Source organism: Carya illinoinensis, chromosome 7 (assembly GCF_018687715.1).
Source record: "Carya illinoinensis cultivar Pawnee chromosome 7, C.illinoinensisPawnee_v1, whole genome shotgun sequence".
Taxonomy (NCBI): Eukaryota; Viridiplantae; Streptophyta; class Magnoliopsida; order Fagales; family Juglandaceae; genus Carya; species Carya illinoinensis.
In genome coordinates this window covers 31,967,190-31,984,482 of record NC_056758.1, presented here as the reverse complement: position 1 = coordinate 31,984,482, position 17,293 = coordinate 31,967,190, and the positions used below count along the sequence as shown (strand labels likewise).

The following is a 17,293-nucleotide window of genomic DNA, read 5'->3' as shown; positions in this document are numbered from 1 at the left end:
ACAGTTTTACTAGAGCGTATGCAAAAAGAACAAATGCTACATAAACTAGCTTTGAATTGAAGGCACTGATTGATGGCTTTCTGTTCTCCACCAACGAACCACTATTTCCTCCATGTCAAATAAATCCGGACCCACCATTTGGGAATTTTCTGGATGAAAAATTTCAGTCTGATCAGGTGAAATGGAATCTTATTCCCATGATGAAAAGATTGAATTGAGTCTCTTATATGGTTAATCGTAAGCAAGCTTTTAGTAATATATTAATATTCGAAATTGGTTTTGTACCAGAACTTATATAATTTTTGAGATGGAAAATTATATGCTGGGTAGAAATTTATTGCTGGATATGTAACTACTGACAACATAATCGCTTGAAGGAGTACATTCATATGGAATTTCAAGAGTCACCAGCAACATATTACATATACCCTCACTCCTACACTTGTTTAATTACAAGGACTTGATGCTTCCAGATCTCCGAATGGATCCATCGTATTTAAGCTTCAAATCAAAGAAGAATCTCAATCGTTTGAAAAGGAGATGAAGCTCATCAGGGCTCCCAATACCCAGATATGGTTCTAAACATTCAGTTCATGTTAGGGGTCTCGAAAGTGTGAAATCTGGGTGGAAGCGCCTTCTGCATGACTGCTGGTATGAACATTCGCGTGAGCAAATGAGAGTCACAACTTACTAGAGAACTAAATGCATGCTTGATGCCAGTGGAGAAGTAAAAATGCCGATTGATCAGATGCTTGAACATGTAAGAGGAGTGACTGCTATACGTGCAGTCATGCCAGTTTAACCCAAGACGAGTAGGTAGAAGAGCACTAGGAGTGGATTCTGCTGGTAACAATCAGGAAACACATGATGTGAGCGACCAGCAATAATATAGGCATGACAGATAGCAAAGGCCAGCATGATCATGTCTATAAAACATTTAGTAACGTATTAACATTTAATATAAGAGAAATGCTTTAGCCACAAAAATCTTTAACAAAAGTAAACTCACAAACTGACATGGTTTGATGTGGTACGTTAGATTGTAAAGTTATTTTTATTATAAAGTAGATTTAACGTATCACATGAATCTATGTCAATTTGGTTTCAACTCATAATACTGAAAACGTCTGAGGATGTTTTCTTTTTTTGGTTTCAACCGAAGAGGAATCCTTCATTTTATGGTGATAAAGGTGGATTAGTTTTTTTTTTTTTTTTTTTTTTTTTTTTTTTTTTTCCTTAGGAAAAAAGATTGATTTTGTTCCACATTGAAACTCAGTGTTGATTATATACAATGGTTGAACACTAACTCAATCAATTTAGCCAACAACCTTGTAGCCTGATGTATTAGCTATTAGCTCTACTCTAATTACTATAATTAGAAAATGCACTGGTTAACCAAGTACAAGATGAGGATACCATGTAGAGCTGCAAACGAACCGAGTCGAGCCGAGTTCGAACAGCAGATCTCGAGCTCGATAAGCAAATATACGTGCTCGAACTCGACTCGAGCTCGACAAAATTTACAAACGGGAGATCGAACTCGAATCGCATAACATATATCAGGATCGAACTCGACTCGAACTCGTATAAGATAAATAAACGAACTGATACGAGCTCGAGTAGCTCGAGCTCGAGTTAGAGTTAAATACTTTGTTTCGGTTGAAACTCCATGCCCAAACCGGAAGGCAGCCTCGCTCACCCCCATCAGAGAAGCATGCAGCAACATTAGAGAAACAATGCATAAATTAATCGCAACAGAGAAAATCGCAAGGATTGGAGGGGTTGCGGCGGCGATGAGAGGCAACGGGAGGCCCGGCCGTGTGGTGCAGTGGTGGTGGCGATGGGAACAATGAGAGCAGCTCACGGATGGTGGTAGGAAGAAGAAAGAAAAAAAAATGAAAGTAGGAGAACGGGGAGATGATGTCGTGCGGCGCAAGGAGGGGGAGGAGAAAAAAGAAAGAAAATGAAAGTAGGCTGCAGGAGAACAGGGAGATCCGGAGATGAGGTCGTGCGGCTTGGAGAGGGGAAGGAGAAAAAAGAAAAGAAAAGGAAAGCAGGGGAGATGAGGTCGTGCGGCGCAGAGAGGGTGAGGGGAAAATGAGATGAAACTAGGGTTAATGAGATGAGGTCATGCGGCTCCAAAACGATGTCGTTTTGGATGGGTTTAGAGGGCTGGGCTCCAGCGCACGGGCTGGGCCCTTCATATTACCAAAGCCTACAACTTGTAGTGTCTTTTAAAAATGAAATAAATTAAAAAATATTTTTAAAAAATACTTAATAAATTTTTTTGCAATTGGTCATTTGTAATGTGGTTTAAATAATTCAATAAACTTGTTTCTACTTAAAAAAAAAAATGACATTGAAAGAAAAGCTTTTTGTTTTCATAGATAAAATTTTACCTATATTTAACTAAGATGCTTTAGGCCATATATTTCTCTTATTGTCAATTTATTTTCCATCATATTGATATTTGTTTTTCATATATTCATTTTTCTGTTATACTTAATAATTATTTAGGTAAATGCTATATAATAATTATATTTTAATAAGAGCATATGAAAATGTAAATATTTATTATAATAGATTTGTATTTTTCACAATGCACATGTGCCTCTTACTAGTAATATTAAATATGGCCAAATAATCAAAATGAAATTAGATAAGAAAGTGTAGTAATCAAATTAAAGTTGCTTACTCTTTATAAACATTTGACTCAATAATTCTTCTGTGAACTTAATACATTATTATACTCAACATTATTCCTTCGTCACCTTGTTATACATAAAGTAACAAAATATATTACTTATATGAAGTATAAAAATAATACATATAAGTTTATAACACATAAAATATATACAATAAAAGAATATATGTAAGAGTATATATATAAATATTACGAGTATTGTGACGAGCTCAAAACGAGTCGAATCGAGTTTATACGAATATTGTTCACGAGCCTAAACCGAATCGAGTCGAGATTATACGAGTTTTGCTCGTTTAATATTCGAACCAATATTAGTGCTCACGAACAACTCATTTATTAAATGAACCGAGTCCGAGTCGAATTTATACGAGTCGATCTCGAATTGTTCACGAGTAACTCTGTTCGTTTGCAGCCCTAATACCATGCATGCAAAATCCCCCAAAATTGCTACACTTGTTTGAGGAAAACCACCTACAATTTTGTTGGGGTATTTTGTATGGCATAAACAGGAATCAGTACCAACATAAACGTTAATAAGCATTATATTGCTTCCATCCAAACAGAACACATAACCAAAAGGCATGGCAGCACTTGGAAAATTAGTCATACAACTTATATGAACAAAAATGGAACCCAAAGTTTCCAATTTATTATTGTGACTTCAAAAAATAAATAAGTTCTGAAACTAGCAATTAGCAGAGTCCACATTTTCTGCTTTATCCAAGCTGGTAAACTAATTGGACGCCTCACATATATCAATATTTCAATTCTAACCTCATAAGCAATCTGTCCTACGTACTCCAAGAAAGAAAAAAAGCTAACCCTTAACTGCAGGGCACTATTGGTAGTTTTGTATTTAACCATCTGTAAGGCATTCTCTGATCACAACACTATATCTACCTCTCAACTGTGCATGCCCTCTTCACCAATCTCTCCTTTTCTATCTCTCTTTGAGTTGTTTGCCTTTGCAGTGACAGATGAAAATGAAGGCTGCCAGAGGGACATTTGCAATTTTCCTTCCTCTGGCCCTGGCTTTTCTCCTGTCTTTTGCTGCTTGCACTGGTGTGTCTTGCTTTTCTCTAGCTCCTAGACCACCACTATTTATTTAGCTTTATGCATATCATTGAGTTCATCTAAAATGCACAAATTAAATTCGTAGCAATACCTCTTTCAAGAGCATGCATTCTAAGGTCATGATCACCTGTCCTATCGTGCTGTCTGTTCAAGTTTTTATTACCTTTTTCTCTGATACTTACAAATGTATATTTTTGTTACAGTAGTATCTGACACAGTTTTTATTACTTTTGCACATGCCCATTGATCTGCTTTAATTTGGATTTGATGAATGCTAAATGAAAAGCCAATTGTAGAGCCATTTTGGATGAAAGTCAGTGGATTCTACTTTAAAACCGCAGATGATCATGTTTGTTGTTCTATAGTTTTGGGGCTGATGGTGGTAGTTCTTTATACCTCTAAATGTCATAATCGCCATGTAGAGTCAAGGACGCAGGTGAATGGAAAAAGGCTGCAGGCAGCAATTTTTTCACGGTCCCATGTGAATGGAAAAAAGTTGCAGGTAATTTTTTTTACACCTCTATAATCTTCCAGCCTTCAAATCTGAATGGACAGCCAATCCAAATAACAACAATGGCCATTTCTTTTCTTGTCTTCAATTCAATCTGCATTATTAATTACTTCCTAAGGAAAATGTTTTACTACTTTCAAGGCCTGATTTCTCTCTCCTTGACGTCAAATTATGTCTTGTAGCATGCAAAAGCACGCGAGAACAAAGCGTTGTATTCAGATAGAGCAACAAAGGATTCGTCGAATACGTGGTGCATTGCAAAGCCTTCCATCGATAATGAAAGACTTCAGCACAACGTGGAATACAGCTGCGCACAAGCTCATGTCAACTGTAGTAGCATTCAGGTTGGAGGTAGCTGCTTCCATCCAAACAATGTAAACTCACATGCCTCTGTTGTCATGAACCTCTTCTACCAGACTGCCGGGAAGCACCGCTGGAACTGCCATTTCAATGCAACTGGTCTCATCGTCTTTGTCAACCCATGTAAGTTTTTCCACCATGAACCTCCCTTTTGACGAAGCTAACGTTGAGGAATCAGAGGTTTTCATAATTGATTAATGTAGTAGCCATATTATGATTTTCCTGGATTTTAGTTTCAGATCTATACCTGATCAGTTTGTCTTTTTTGATTATGTTTTTGTGTTGGCAGCTTTTGGCAATTGTCATTATCCAGCTTGATTAGAGAGCTCAGGGATAAGAAGTGAAGAAATTCAGAACATACTTATGTTTCAGTCGAATAAGTTAGAAGGTTTTCAGAGCAGTTGTTGTAATGGATGAGACAGACAAAGCTCGATACTGAATAAGTCAGAAGGTTTTATTAAAAAAGGATTAATAAAAAAAAAAAAATGTATTGCAGGAGTACCATTGCACTGGTGGCAACTGAATTCAGAGTCACTGTGACACTCATTGCGGCAAAGTTTGTCGCCATGAAAAGCGCTTATATTTCCGACAAAAAAGGGCCAAACCAAATTCAAATACGACATAATAGACCACTTAGTAATGAGAAGTGAGAACCAAGGACAATTCTTTGATATTTTTAAATTATTTAAAATATATTTATTATTTTTATTATTATTATTTTTAAATATTCTTAAAATCTAAACTAGGCTAATGGGACAGCTCACATGGGCTGTCGTCCTGGGGGCAGGCCCTATCTGACGTATGTTAAAAGAGTTCATGCTTACTGGACCTGAACGTTACTGTGGGAATGGGTGAGGAGTAGTTATTGAATAGGATTTTGAGATTGGTGCAACGTCTTTTATACTCCTAAAGTAGCTAATTTTTCAAATCAACGAAGAAGAAAAGTAATGGGATACGTTTGGATATAAAAATGGTTTTATTTTATTTTATTATTATAATTTTTTTAAATTTTTATATAAAATATAGTAAATTATTATTTTTAATTTTATAATAATAATAATAATAATAATAATAATAATATTAAAAAATAGTATTTTAATAATATTTTATTTAACTTTCATCTAAAATGATCACGTCTTATCTTATTATCCAAACCATATATTTTTTTCTCAGCAAATAAGATATTTATAGATAAACTAATAGATACAAAATACAAGTTCAATAGGGCGGGAGTCTCTTACAGTCTTCCCAAAGCCAACAAACATTATAATACAAAAAAGAAAAAACAAATGGGGGTGATCGGAACAAAAAAATTGGCTCCCATCTAATTCCCAGAATGGGAGAGCGCTTGGTGACGGTTTTAAAATAGTCTGATGAATAGTAGGGGTGTACATAAAACCGAAACACCGACCGGAACCGACCTCAGGACGCCGGAACCGGCCGGAACCGGCGAAGAACCGGTCGGCGGTCGGTAGAAAGATGTATGAACCGATTACGGTCGGTTCGGCGTGCGGTTTATATATTAAATAAACCGATAAACCGACCGACCGAACAATATATATATTTTTTCCTTTTTATATAAATAAAACGACGCCGTTTCACTTAAGTGAGTGAAACGGCGCCGTTTTGTATTAGGGCAAAACTGACCCTTACCCTCTCGGCCTCTCCCAGCTCCCTCAGAATTTCGACCTACCCTTACCCTCTCGGCCTCTCCCAGCTCCCTGTCTCCCAAGTAGGCCTCTCCCAGCTCCCTGTCTCCCAAGTCCCGGCCGTCCGTCTTCAGCAGTCCAGCGGACCTCCAGCAGTCCAGCGGCCGGCCGTCTTCCCCGATTCTCTCCTCCGGACCTCTCGGCTCTCGGTCATCTCCCTCTCTCCCGATTCTCTCCTCCGAGTCCGGACCTCTTATAATGGTAAATCTACTAAATCTCATATTAACTGTATTAGAATATTAAGATTTTAATTTCTTTTATAATTATTATGATAATTACATGATATTCGTACCATGATATTCGTACCTATCAAAAAAAAATTATGATAATTACAAGCCGTGTATTTTCACGTCCGTTTATAACTAATGAAACTTATACAAATATGTTGCATATTTATCAAGAAAATGGTACGGTAAAAATAGATATTTTTTTGGGAAATTTTGCATATTTACTTGATTTGGGATTTGGGAAATTTGTTGGTGTTTGGTGTAGAATCCGAATGGTGTTTGGCATGTTTGCAGTTGGTGTCTGGTGTAGAATACTAGAATCCGAATGGTGTTTGCCGTGTTTGTTTGTTTGCTTTCAAATGAATCAAATGATGTTAGACGTTAGTTAAAGGAATATATTTATGAAAATCAAATGGTGTTTGCAGTGACTAATTTTGAGCTTGTGAAGTTAATTGAGCTTGTGATTTTGAAATTAATTGAGCTTGTGATTTTGAAATTAATTGAATTTAATTTTGGGAAATTTGTTTCTTATTTAGTTTTGAATTTAAATTTTTACATGTTAGATGGATTCCTCGTCAACTCCAATCGATCTTGATAATGATGAACAACCTGTTAATTTGGAAGAGACCCAAACACCAAAACCATCAAGTGCCCCTAGTAGTACTTGTCCACTTCCTAGGAAACGGAAGGGAAAAGACCCGTCAGTTGTTTGGGATCATTTTACTAAAGTTGAGGGGTGTTCCGTAGATGATCCGAAAGCTAAGTGTAACTATTGTGGCAAGATTTATGCTTGCCACTCAAAGAGAAATGGGACTTCAACTATGCAAAATCACTTATCTGCATGTCCAAGAAATCCTCATAAACGTGGGCCTCTAGATAGATATCAACAAACATTGGCGGGTGAGGCAAGACTTGATGAGGGGATTGGAGAGAGTGATAGTAGCGTCGTAAGGAATCTTGTGACCCACAAATATAATGAAGATGCAGTGAGGTTGGCTATTGCGGAAATGGTAATTATTGATGAATTACCATTTAGAATTGTTGAAGGACAAGGCTTTAGGAAGTTGGTTTGGTTACTTGAACCAAAATTTAAAGTGCCATGTCGTGTCACAGTTGCAAGAGACTGTATGAAATTATTTACATCTGAAAAGGCGAAGCTTAAAAAATTGTTTAAAGATGGGGAGATGAGGGTTTCATTGACTACTGATACATGGACATCGATACAAAATCTGAATTATATGTGTCTAACTGCCCATTTCATTGATAATGATTGGAAGTTGAAGAAAAAAATCATTAATTTTTGTTTGATCCCTAATCATCGAGGGGATACAATTGGAAAATATATTGAATCGTGCCTCCTTGATTGGGGCATTGATAAGATATTTACTGTGACTGTTGATAATGCTAGTTCAAATGATACTGCAATTTCTTACTTGAAGCATTTTTTGACGGGGAATGTGTTGGGTGGGAAGTACATGCACTTGAGATGTTGTGCTCACATTTTAAATCTTGTCGTGAATGAGGGTTTAAAGGAATGTAATGATGCCATCACAATGGTTAGAAATGCGGTTAGATATGTGCGCTCCTCCCCTGCTAGATTAGACAAGTTTAAGAAATGTGCAGAAAAAGAAAAAATTGATTGTAAAAAAATATTGTGTCTTGATGTGCAAACCCGATGGAATTCAACTTACATGATGTTGGATGCAGCTGAAAAATTTGAAAAAGCTTTTAGGCGGATGGAAAGTGAGGATTACAACTTTTTGTCTTACTTTAATGAGGGACACGTAGGGCCTCCTAGATCTGATGAGTGGGAGACAGTGCGAGTTTTTGTGAAATTCTTGAAGATGTTCTATGATGCCACTTGTCGCTTTTCTGGGTCCCTTCATGTCACGGCAAATACAAGTTTTGTGGAGATTTGCATGCTCCAAAAAGAATTGGTTAGGCTGAGTGGGAGTTCTAATAGTATTTTGATGAACATGGCCATAAGCATGAGAACAAAATATGATAAGTATTGGGGTTCATTGGATAAGATGAACTTGTTGTTATTGGTTGCCGTTGTGCTTGATCCTCGAAATAAGTTAGGGCTTCTCACCCGTAACTTGAAAAAAATTTATGATGAGACTCGAGTGTCACATTTGGTGTCTAGTGTGAAACAGTTACTATTCGACTTATATGATGAGTATAATGCTACATTTGGTTCTACCTCGAGTAGTCGAGAACATGTGCCCGCTACGACATCTATACCCACAAGAGAAAGTGAAGAAGAGGTACAATTGTATATGGATTGGTATGAGCCAGATAACGAGACTGAATCTGCTGCTTCTAAAACAGAGGTAGACCGATATTTATCAGATGGTTGTGAGGCACTCAGTTCATCTTTTGATTTGTTGATCTGGTGGAGACAAAATGTGGTCAATTATCCTATACTTGCAAGGATTGCACGAGATTTGTTAGCCATGCCTGTTTCCACTGTTGCCTCAGAGTCAGCATTTAGTACAGGAGGGCGTGTACTTGATCAGTTTCGTAGTTCATTGGCTCCGAAAACAGTTGAGGCACTTATTTGTACTCAGAATTGGTTGCGACATCCGTCGGCGCCAATTGATATTCGAGAGGCCATGGATAATGTGGAGAGCTTTGTGGTAGAATCTGGTAATGTATTCATTCAATATTCATTTATTTTTATAAGTTAAATTAATTTATTTCTTGATTATTCAAGTTTATTAATATTTGATGTTTAATCTGAATTTTTTTTATATTTATATAGAGTTGGGAGCACAATCAGGCGTCACAACTATTGAAGATTGAAGACTTTGCAAATATGGAATGAGACCGATATTTGTGTTGATTTGTATTTGTATTAAACATCTCCTCATTTAGTGGACATTTTTATTAATTACTTAGTAGTTAGTAGTTAATAGTTATTAACTAACTTATTAGATTTTAGAGTATTATTTAGTAATTACTACTACTTACTATTATTAGTTTCTAAAACAATATTAGTTTTATGGTCTTAAACTAGTAATGAATTTTAAAAATACAAGAAGAAAATTCTAAAATATTGTGAATATAGATTAATAAAATCAATAGATTGAGTAGAAAAAGCCCAAAAAATAATTGAAGTGAGCAAAAAAAAAAAACAATCTGAAAAGGCCGAAAGGGGGGGCCCAAAAGAGGCCCAAAACAGTGGCCCAACCGGGCAAAACGCCCTCTGAAAAGGGGCCCAAAACAGGGCCCAAAACAAAGGCCCAAACCGACCGTGAACCGACCGTGAACCGACCGGAATCGGTTCCGGCCGGTTCCATCCCTTTGCACGGTCGGCGTTCGGTCGGCAAGTTCAGTTAATTTGGGTGGTCGGTCGGTGGTCGGTTCGGCGTAGAACCGAACCGAGGAGGTCGGTTTTCAGCCCTAATGAATAGATTAGCTATAGTATAGAGGAGTGTGCTGTAACGTGTTGGTCTAGACTAGCTGAAAGGAACTATCACATCTACTTTCACTCGATTCTTGGTTAGGGGAAGCAGGAACATAGCATAATAATCGAACATCACGACAAATCATCAACGAGGGGCCGATATTGACAATGGTGGCATGTGTAGGCCACACACTACATCTGGAGAGAAGAGAATAGTTAGATTTGAAAGATCCAATGCAATTGACTTCGAAACTATCGCATGTGGCGGCAGATAACTCTCTAAGACATGGCGGCGGGTGGATCTCATGCGCGGCATAAGGCATACGCGCTGCACATATGAGTGAATTTCTTTTACTATCTAGACGATTGGCACCTGGAGAACCTACTGGACAGGTGCGTGTCAGCCCTATATTGCCAGAAAGCAATAAATCGGCAAAGGAGGGGAAGTGGGTGGAGCAAAAGCACCAACCCCCCTCCCCCTAGCAAACAAAAAAGATTTTTGGGTGAGGTAATTGGGAGTTTTCTGGAGAGAGAACAGAGAGTTTTTACGTGATCTTACTTAAAATACTATCCAAACCTCACCTAATGTGGTAGGGATATTATTTTCGGTGCTTGTAATTGTTTGATGGTACCATACTAAAAGGATCACATGCAAGTAGAAACCTGCCAAAATGGAGTAGGGGTGTAACCAGTCCGGTTCGGTCCGGTTTTGTACAAAATCTAGGAGCGAACCGGTAGGTACCGGTTTTGTATTTTTTAAAACTGATTACGCACCGATTTTCATTCTAAATCGGTATTCCGGTTTTACCGGTTTTCGGTCCGGTTTGGTCCGGTTTTCCGGTTTTAATAAAATATAAATTTTTTTATAAAAATTCTGTTTAAAAAAAAACTGATTTAAAAACTTCTATTTATCATTTACAAAAATTTGCTTTGTAAAAAAAATCTGCTATGTAAAAAAATTCTGATATAAAAAATCTGCTTTATAAAAAAAATCTGTTATATAAACAAAATTCGCTATATAAAAAACTACTATAAAATAAAAAATAAAATAAGAAATCTAGTGTAAAAAAAAAATCTGCTATAATCCTATATTAGACGATTAGTATTAGTATATATATATTAGTATTAGTTATAGCTATATAATATATTAGACAATATAATAATATTAATATTAGATTATTAGTATAGTTAGTATTAGTTTTGATGATTTAGTATAACTATATTAATATGAGTATAACTATAATCTATATTAGAATATTAGTATTAGTATATGTGTGATTATTTTTTATGTGATTAAAATTATATATAATATAAAATATATTATATATAATATTAATATATAAATAGTACCGGTCCGGTCCGGTTTGGTCCAAAATTAACCAAAACCGAAACCGGACCGGTTCCAGCCGGTTTTTCATTTATGAAAACCGGTTCTGAACCGAACCGGTCCAAAACCGGCACAACCGGTTCGGTCCGGTTTAGTCCGGACCGGTTTTCCAGTTTGCCGGTTATTTTTTACACCCCTAAAATGGAGTGTACCAAAGTTAACTGACCATGCATTTAAAAAGAAAATTAGTTATACAGTTTAGATGAGATTGGATGAAATATTTTATTGAAAGTTAAATAAAATATTTTTATAATATAACTTTTTAATATTAAATTTGTTTTAAAATTAAAAAAATTAAATTATTTATTATATTTTACGTAAAAATTTAAAAAAATTATAATGATAAGATAATATTAGATAAGATAATTTAGATTTAAGTAAATAAAGAGGCTTTAGTTACATACATTGAAGGCATCTGATAAAATGCTGAGCTGTAAGCAAACTGACGTAGACAACTACAAAATTAAAGACAAGTGGTTTCAGTTTATTTTCCTTTCAATAAGGCCCTACAGGCTACAGAAGCTTGTTGCTGGTAACAACCAAAAGGTCCAAAACTCATAACCTCCAACTTTGGGATGTATACACGAGTATTTGACATGCAATTAGAGAGAGAGAGAGAGAGAGAGAGAGAGAGAGAGGGGGGGGGGGGGGGGGGGGCAAACTAATAGTTTGATTTTTTCCCAAGAACACAACACTTCAAACAATTTGTTGCAGCCAACTTTGGGATGTATACACGAGTATTTGAGATGCACTTAGAGAGAGAGAGAGAGAGAGAGAAGGGGGGGGGGGGGGGGGTGGCAAACTAATAGTTTGGTTTTTTCCCAAGAACACAACACTTCAAACAATTTGTTGCAGCCCCGCTGCTATATTCTGCACTCACATGTTCAGCAGCTCTTTACTAATTAGGAATCCATCCATTTGACAAATTCTCATATTTTTCATTCCACCGATATTGGTAACAAGATTACATAAAAATCCAATTAAAAAAAAAAAAAAAGGAATAGAAAACGGAAATCTTAGGTAAGGGATTAGAACATTAGATAAAAGTTCAAAATAAAGTGCAGCAGCAAGTAACACTCGAATTATTCATCAAGTACCAATAAAACAAGTATTTAACCAGCGGATGGTGCGATGGATGGATCTTAAGATTAAGGCTTCTCCCACTTGAGGGGCTTTACAACCTCCCAGGTGAAGTCTGGGTCATCCCTACCGAAGTGTCCATAGGCGGCAGTCTTCAAGAATCTACCACCACCACCCCTCTTCAGGTCAAGGTGAATGGTAATCATTCCTGGCCTGAAGTCGAAGTTCTCCTTCACAATTGTGAGGATCTCCTTGTCCGGAATTTTTCCAGTTCCATATGTGTCAACAAAAACTGACAAGGGCTCAGGCACACCAATGGCATAAGAGACCTGCACGATGCACCTGCGAGCAAGCCCATTCGCAACAATGCTCTTGGCAGCCTGCCTGACAATGTAAGCACCACTCCTGTCCACCTTGGTTGGGTCCTTTCCAGAGAAAGCACCACCACCATGGGCTCCCCACCCACCGTAAGTGTCAATGATGATTTTACGCCCGGTGAGACCTGCATCACCATGAGGGCCACCAATGACAAAGCGACCTGAAGGGTTAAGGTGGAAGATGGTCTTCTCATCAAGGTACTTCTCAGGGATGACAGGCTTGATAACATGCTCCTTAAGGTCAGCAGCAATCTCATCGTTTGTGACAGTCTCGTCGTGTTGGGTGGAGATGAGCACAGTGTGAACACGTACTGGAACCATGGCACCATTCTCATTGTAGTACTCAACAGTCACTTGGGTCTTACCATCGGGTCTCAACCAGGGGCAAGTGCCATTCTTCCTGACCTCTGTGAGGCGAGCTCCAAGCTTGGTTGCAAGGACATGGCTAAGAGGCATGTATTCAGGGGTTTCATCAGTGGCATAGCCAAACATATGGCCCTGGTCACCAGCACCAATCTCCTCAGGGCGCTTGGTGAAGTGGCCGTGGACACCCTGGGCAATATCAGGGCTCTGCTGCTCGATGTTGACCAGTACCTTGCAGTTGTCGGCATCAAGACCCACATCATCGGAAACAAATCCAATAGTACGGCAGGTTTCACGGACAATCTTCTCATAGTCTACGTTGGCCTTAGTGGTAATCTCTCCAAAGACCATGACCATGTTGGTCTTGGTACATGTCTCGCAGGCAACCTTGCTGTCAGGGTCCTGGGCAAGGCAGGCATCGAGCACCGCATCGGAGATCTGATCGCAGAGCTTGTCGGGGTGACCCTCGTTGACAGATTCAGAGGTGAATAGAAAGGTTTCCATTATCTCAAGCTGCACATCGTCAAAAATACACTCAACAACGTCTTAATATAATAAGCAGCAGTGAATTTCTCATAAAACAAGTTCTGCGATCTTGGTGACCGACAAGATCTAATCAAGATTAAAGACTATAGAATTCGGAACAAAAACAAGTATAACCTCATGACTGATAAAAAGTTCACCCTTTGTGCAACATATAAAGAAATTGAGGATAATTCTAATTCAATCTTGTCCATAAGTACCAGATTCCTTGGGCACTAGATAAAAAGTTGTAAAGAATCGAAAGCCCCGAAGAACAATATTGACGTCAACTACCATAGAAAAGAAGTCGAGCCCTCACTAAATTAGGAAATATATATATATTCCGTTAAACAGTGACTTGCCTCATCTCTTGTGGGACTGGACCATTCCCACAAGAAACGGAGACCCCAATTGACAGATCTTGTAAAGGAGGCAAAAACACTCAGGGCCGACACAACTCAAAACTTCAATACAAAAAGAAAAAAAGAAAAGAAAAAACAAGACGAGACGAGACGAGAGAAACACAGGCCCGAACAGAGAAATCACAATCAGATCTACTACATAGCCAACAATGTTGCGTGTCTCTGAGATCCTAGAACATGCAAACGAAACAAGCTACCAGACCACCAAAACATGCAAACGAAACAGCAGAAAACATACAGATCTGTAAACATCGATGACCACACTAAGAAAAACGCAAATCCAAATGCGCTTAAAGAAGCGAAACAAGGCGTACCTGGGGGTACAGATCGTTCTGAAATTCAAATACGGGTTCGTGTGTGCTTGTATGTGCGTGCTGCTGCGCCCCAAACAAGCGAAACTGGACGACGTTTCTGAGCCTTAGAGCAATCGCTATTTATAGAGGGAGAGGCACTTTGTGACTTGTCACCGGGATGTACGGTTTGGATTCCTTTTCTGATAGGTGGGGGAATCCCAGATCTAACGGCTGTTGTTTAGTTGCGTGTAAAAAGTCCCAATATTGCTGCGGTAGACTGTAGTCTTCGGATAAAGGTCTGATTTTTGGAGTATTCCTACGGTGTGATATGCGCATACGGTTGAATTGCTTACATTTTAAGATTTAAATATATTTTCTAAAATTTATATGGAGTTACTTATAAAAACCCAAAATTTCATAAATTTCATGTTGATAATCTAATCTCAAGTGATTATATAAGTTCCAAATATATAAATCTCATACAGTTCTTTTAAAAGAGGGAATCTTATTATGAAAATATTAAAAAAATTATAATTTTTTACAAAGCGTTTTGCACAAAATTTAAACTTGAATTTATAAGATTACTCTATAATCTCTTATTTGCACGTTGGTGCTGAATTAAATAGTTTTAAATACTATCACTCTGAATTATGATAAATAAAAAATATAAAAATATTCTGAAAATAGTCAATGCAGAGTTAAGTGAAAAATATCTATTATTATAATAAACAGGAGAGTTGTGATCAAATTTATTTATTTATTTATTTTTTGTATGGTGAAGAAAGAGAATGAAAGATTATGTTGGATTAGGGTTGGAAGTATGTGGTGCTTGATAAGCTTTTTAATAATTTGTGTGGGCTCGTAATGGTATATTACAAGTATGTAAAAGGGTTTTGTTAGACGCAGTCGATAAATACAATCGACATGCAGTTGGCATGCATTGCTCTAGCTCTCACTCCTCCGTTCAAAAATGAGGTCTCGCGGTGAAGTTCATGAGAAGTTCGTAGGGTAGCACTGCCGTATTAAAAAAGATAAGAATTTAGAGCCGTTAGATGTAAGAAAAACTTGCGGACGGGATTGGTTGGGGGAGTTGGGGTAGGGGGAGTTGGTGAGAAGGAAGCGAGCGACACTTTGCCTATTTTTGATAGTATCAATTATCAAAGGGCTGCTAATTGTTCTCTGATTTGACGATTTTGGCCTCGTAATTTACCGGTATATTTGGGTCATTCACCAACCCTAACCGGTCATCCGTTTCTTGGCTTAAGCATTTTACGGTATTGCCCTCCCATCTTTATTCTCCCCGTCCCTTTTTTCTAGTAAGATTCATGATTTATTTTGTTTTCACATGTTTAATTCATTTAAGTCCCCAATGGCCAATGCAACTCAAATCTTGGATATAATTTAAGATTATACTCTTTCTATATATATATATATATATATACACACACACACATTGGGTCAGGACTACGTGTAAAACACGTTTACCTAGTTAGATTAAATAAGTTTTTTACAAAAATAATATGATGTTTTTTAAAAAAACTTGATCAATAAATAATTTAATGCTAGAGAAAAAAAAATAAATTTTAGCAAATATCTTTAGATAATGATAGGTTGGTAAGTATAATAATTACATATTTAAATACACTAAAAAAAGATTAGTTTAAAATTAAAGTCAAGATACATCAGAATATCATAGACAAATAAAAATAGTATTATTGCCACCATAATAAATACTACCAAAATGTGAGATGGTAGGTTTGAGGCGGGTAGTTAGAGAGGCAGATATCGAAGAGTGGGAGAAAAGTTCGAGATGAGAGAAGAGAAGGAATTGGGAATGAGAGAGAGGTATAAAAAGACAATTGTATCCCTAAAACAAGAAAGTAACAGACTTAACGAAAAAAAAAAAAGTTAATAGAAAAACAAGAAAAGATATTGTAAAACTTAGATAGCTACTTATTATAATAGAATATATATATTTTAAAAAAATGAAAGTCAATTTCAAATGTTAAATGTAATATTTGAAAAATGAATAATGCCAGGTAAAAATCCTATTTTGTTTGAAGTCTTAATTTTAATTTGGGTTGAATGTAGTATTATGATGTGTTTGTTATATGATTCTGATCTACCTATAGCTCCGTTTGGATGGTAAAAGTGTTTCATCTTATTTCATCTAATCATTATAATATTTTCAAATTCTCATACAAAATATAATAAACAGTTCAACTTTTTCAATTTTTAAAATAATAATAATATTAAAAAATAATATTATAATAATATTTTATTCAATTATCAATTCACTATCTAATCGCAACTTAAATGTTTACTGGTTCTTTTTCAAGTATTTAGTTTTTGGGTTGATTAATGTGACTTGGTTGGTAATGATAGGTCGGTAAATATAATAATTACATATTTAAATACATTAGAAAATAAAAAGATTAGTTTAAAATTAAAGTCAAGATACATTAGAATAGTATAGACAAATAAAAATAGTATTATTGCCACCACAATAAATACTACCACCGCAATCAAAGAACACATAAAATTTGAGATTTTTTTGAGATATTGGACGATAAATCCAAATCATGTGTTTTGATATAATTTTTTTTAATCTCGGCCTATTTGAACAGATCTTGCTCATATATGAGTGTTTTCTTTGTGGATTTTTTTTTTTTTTTTGTTGTTGTACATATTGTTCTTTCTTTTTCCTACAAATATGAACATTTATACTCAAATTAAAATATGAGCATTTTAGAGAAAAGTGTGAGAGGGTAGGTTTGAGGCGGGTAGTTAGAGAGATAGATATCGGAGAGTGGGAAAAAGGTTCGAGATGAGAGAAGAGAGAGAATTGGGAATGA

General features: G+C 36.5%; 3 protein-coding genes across 5 annotated transcripts; 1 reads left to right on the top strand and 2 right to left on the bottom strand.

The window, feature by feature from the left end:
* Positions 1-367: 367 nt before the first annotated feature.
* On the bottom strand, positions 368-2,210 carry LOC122317046. 3 transcript variants are annotated; one of them, XR_006244366.1, is made up of 2 exons: positions 1,650-2,210; positions 368-843 (listed from the first exon to the last, which is right to left on the bottom strand). XR_006244366.1 is itself a non-coding variant. In XM_043133944.1 (2 exons), exons 1-2 carry the CDS (start codon positions 1,724-1,726, stop codon positions 587-589), a joined length of 567 nt encoding a protein of 188 aa, XP_042989878.1. In that variant the 5' UTR covers positions 1,727-2,130; the 3' UTR covers positions 368-586. The 3 variants fall into 3 exon arrangements, 2 of the variants coding, with proteins under 2 accessions (XP_042989878.1, XP_042989879.1); XM_043133944.1 differs by having other exon boundaries at positions 1,417-2,130; XM_043133945.1 differs by having other exon boundaries at positions 368-840; positions 1,417-2,130.
* Positions 2,211-3,470: 1,260 nt separating this feature from the next.
* On the top strand, positions 3,471-5,139 carry LOC122314711 (major pollen allergen Ole e 10-like). Its single transcript, XM_043130253.1, has 4 exons — positions 3,471-3,766; positions 4,201-4,280; positions 4,472-4,772; positions 4,939-5,139. The coding sequence occupies exons 1-4, from the start codon at positions 3,682-3,684 to the stop codon at positions 4,965-4,967; spliced, it is 495 nt and encodes a 164-aa protein (XP_042986187.1). The 5' UTR covers positions 3,471-3,681; the 3' UTR covers positions 4,968-5,139.
* A 7,078-nt stretch (positions 5,140-12,217) lies between these two features.
* LOC122316042 (S-adenosylmethionine synthase 1) lies at positions 12,218-14,618 on the bottom strand. The gene is made up of 2 exons (XM_043132500.1): positions 14,460-14,618; positions 12,218-13,714 (listed from the first exon to the last, which is right to left on the bottom strand). Exon 2 carries the CDS (start codon positions 13,703-13,705, stop codon positions 12,530-12,532), a length of 1,176 nt encoding a protein of 391 aa, XP_042988434.1. The 5' UTR covers positions 13,706-13,714; positions 14,460-14,618; the 3' UTR covers positions 12,218-12,529.
* Positions 14,619-17,293: the final 2,675 nt, after the last annotated feature.

Excerpts from the sequence above, each read along its gene's own strand:
- LOC122317046 (XM_043133944.1), bottom strand. The coding sequence starts at position 1,726 with ATGTTGCTGCATGCTTCTCTGATGGGGGTGAGCGAGGCTGCCTTCCGG. Across the intron at positions 844-1,416 it reads TTCGTTTGCAGCTCTACATG|CAGAATCCACTCCTAGTGCT; the intron begins GTATCCTCATCT and ends GATTGTTACCAG.
- LOC122314711 (XM_043130253.1), top strand. The coding sequence starts at position 3,682 with ATGAAAATGAAGGCTGCCAGAGGGACATTTGCAATTTTCCTTCCTCTG. Across the intron at positions 4,281-4,471 it reads TGAATGGAAAAAAGTTGCAG|CATGCAAAAGCACGCGAGAA; the intron begins GTAATTTTTTTT and ends TATGTCTTGTAG. Across the intron at positions 4,773-4,938 it reads CATCGTCTTTGTCAACCCAT|CTTTTGGCAATTGTCATTAT; the intron begins GTAAGTTTTTCC and ends TTGTGTTGGCAG.
- LOC122316042 (XM_043132500.1), bottom strand. The coding sequence starts at position 13,705 with ATGGAAACCTTTCTATTCACCTCTGAATCTGTCAACGAGGGTCACCCC.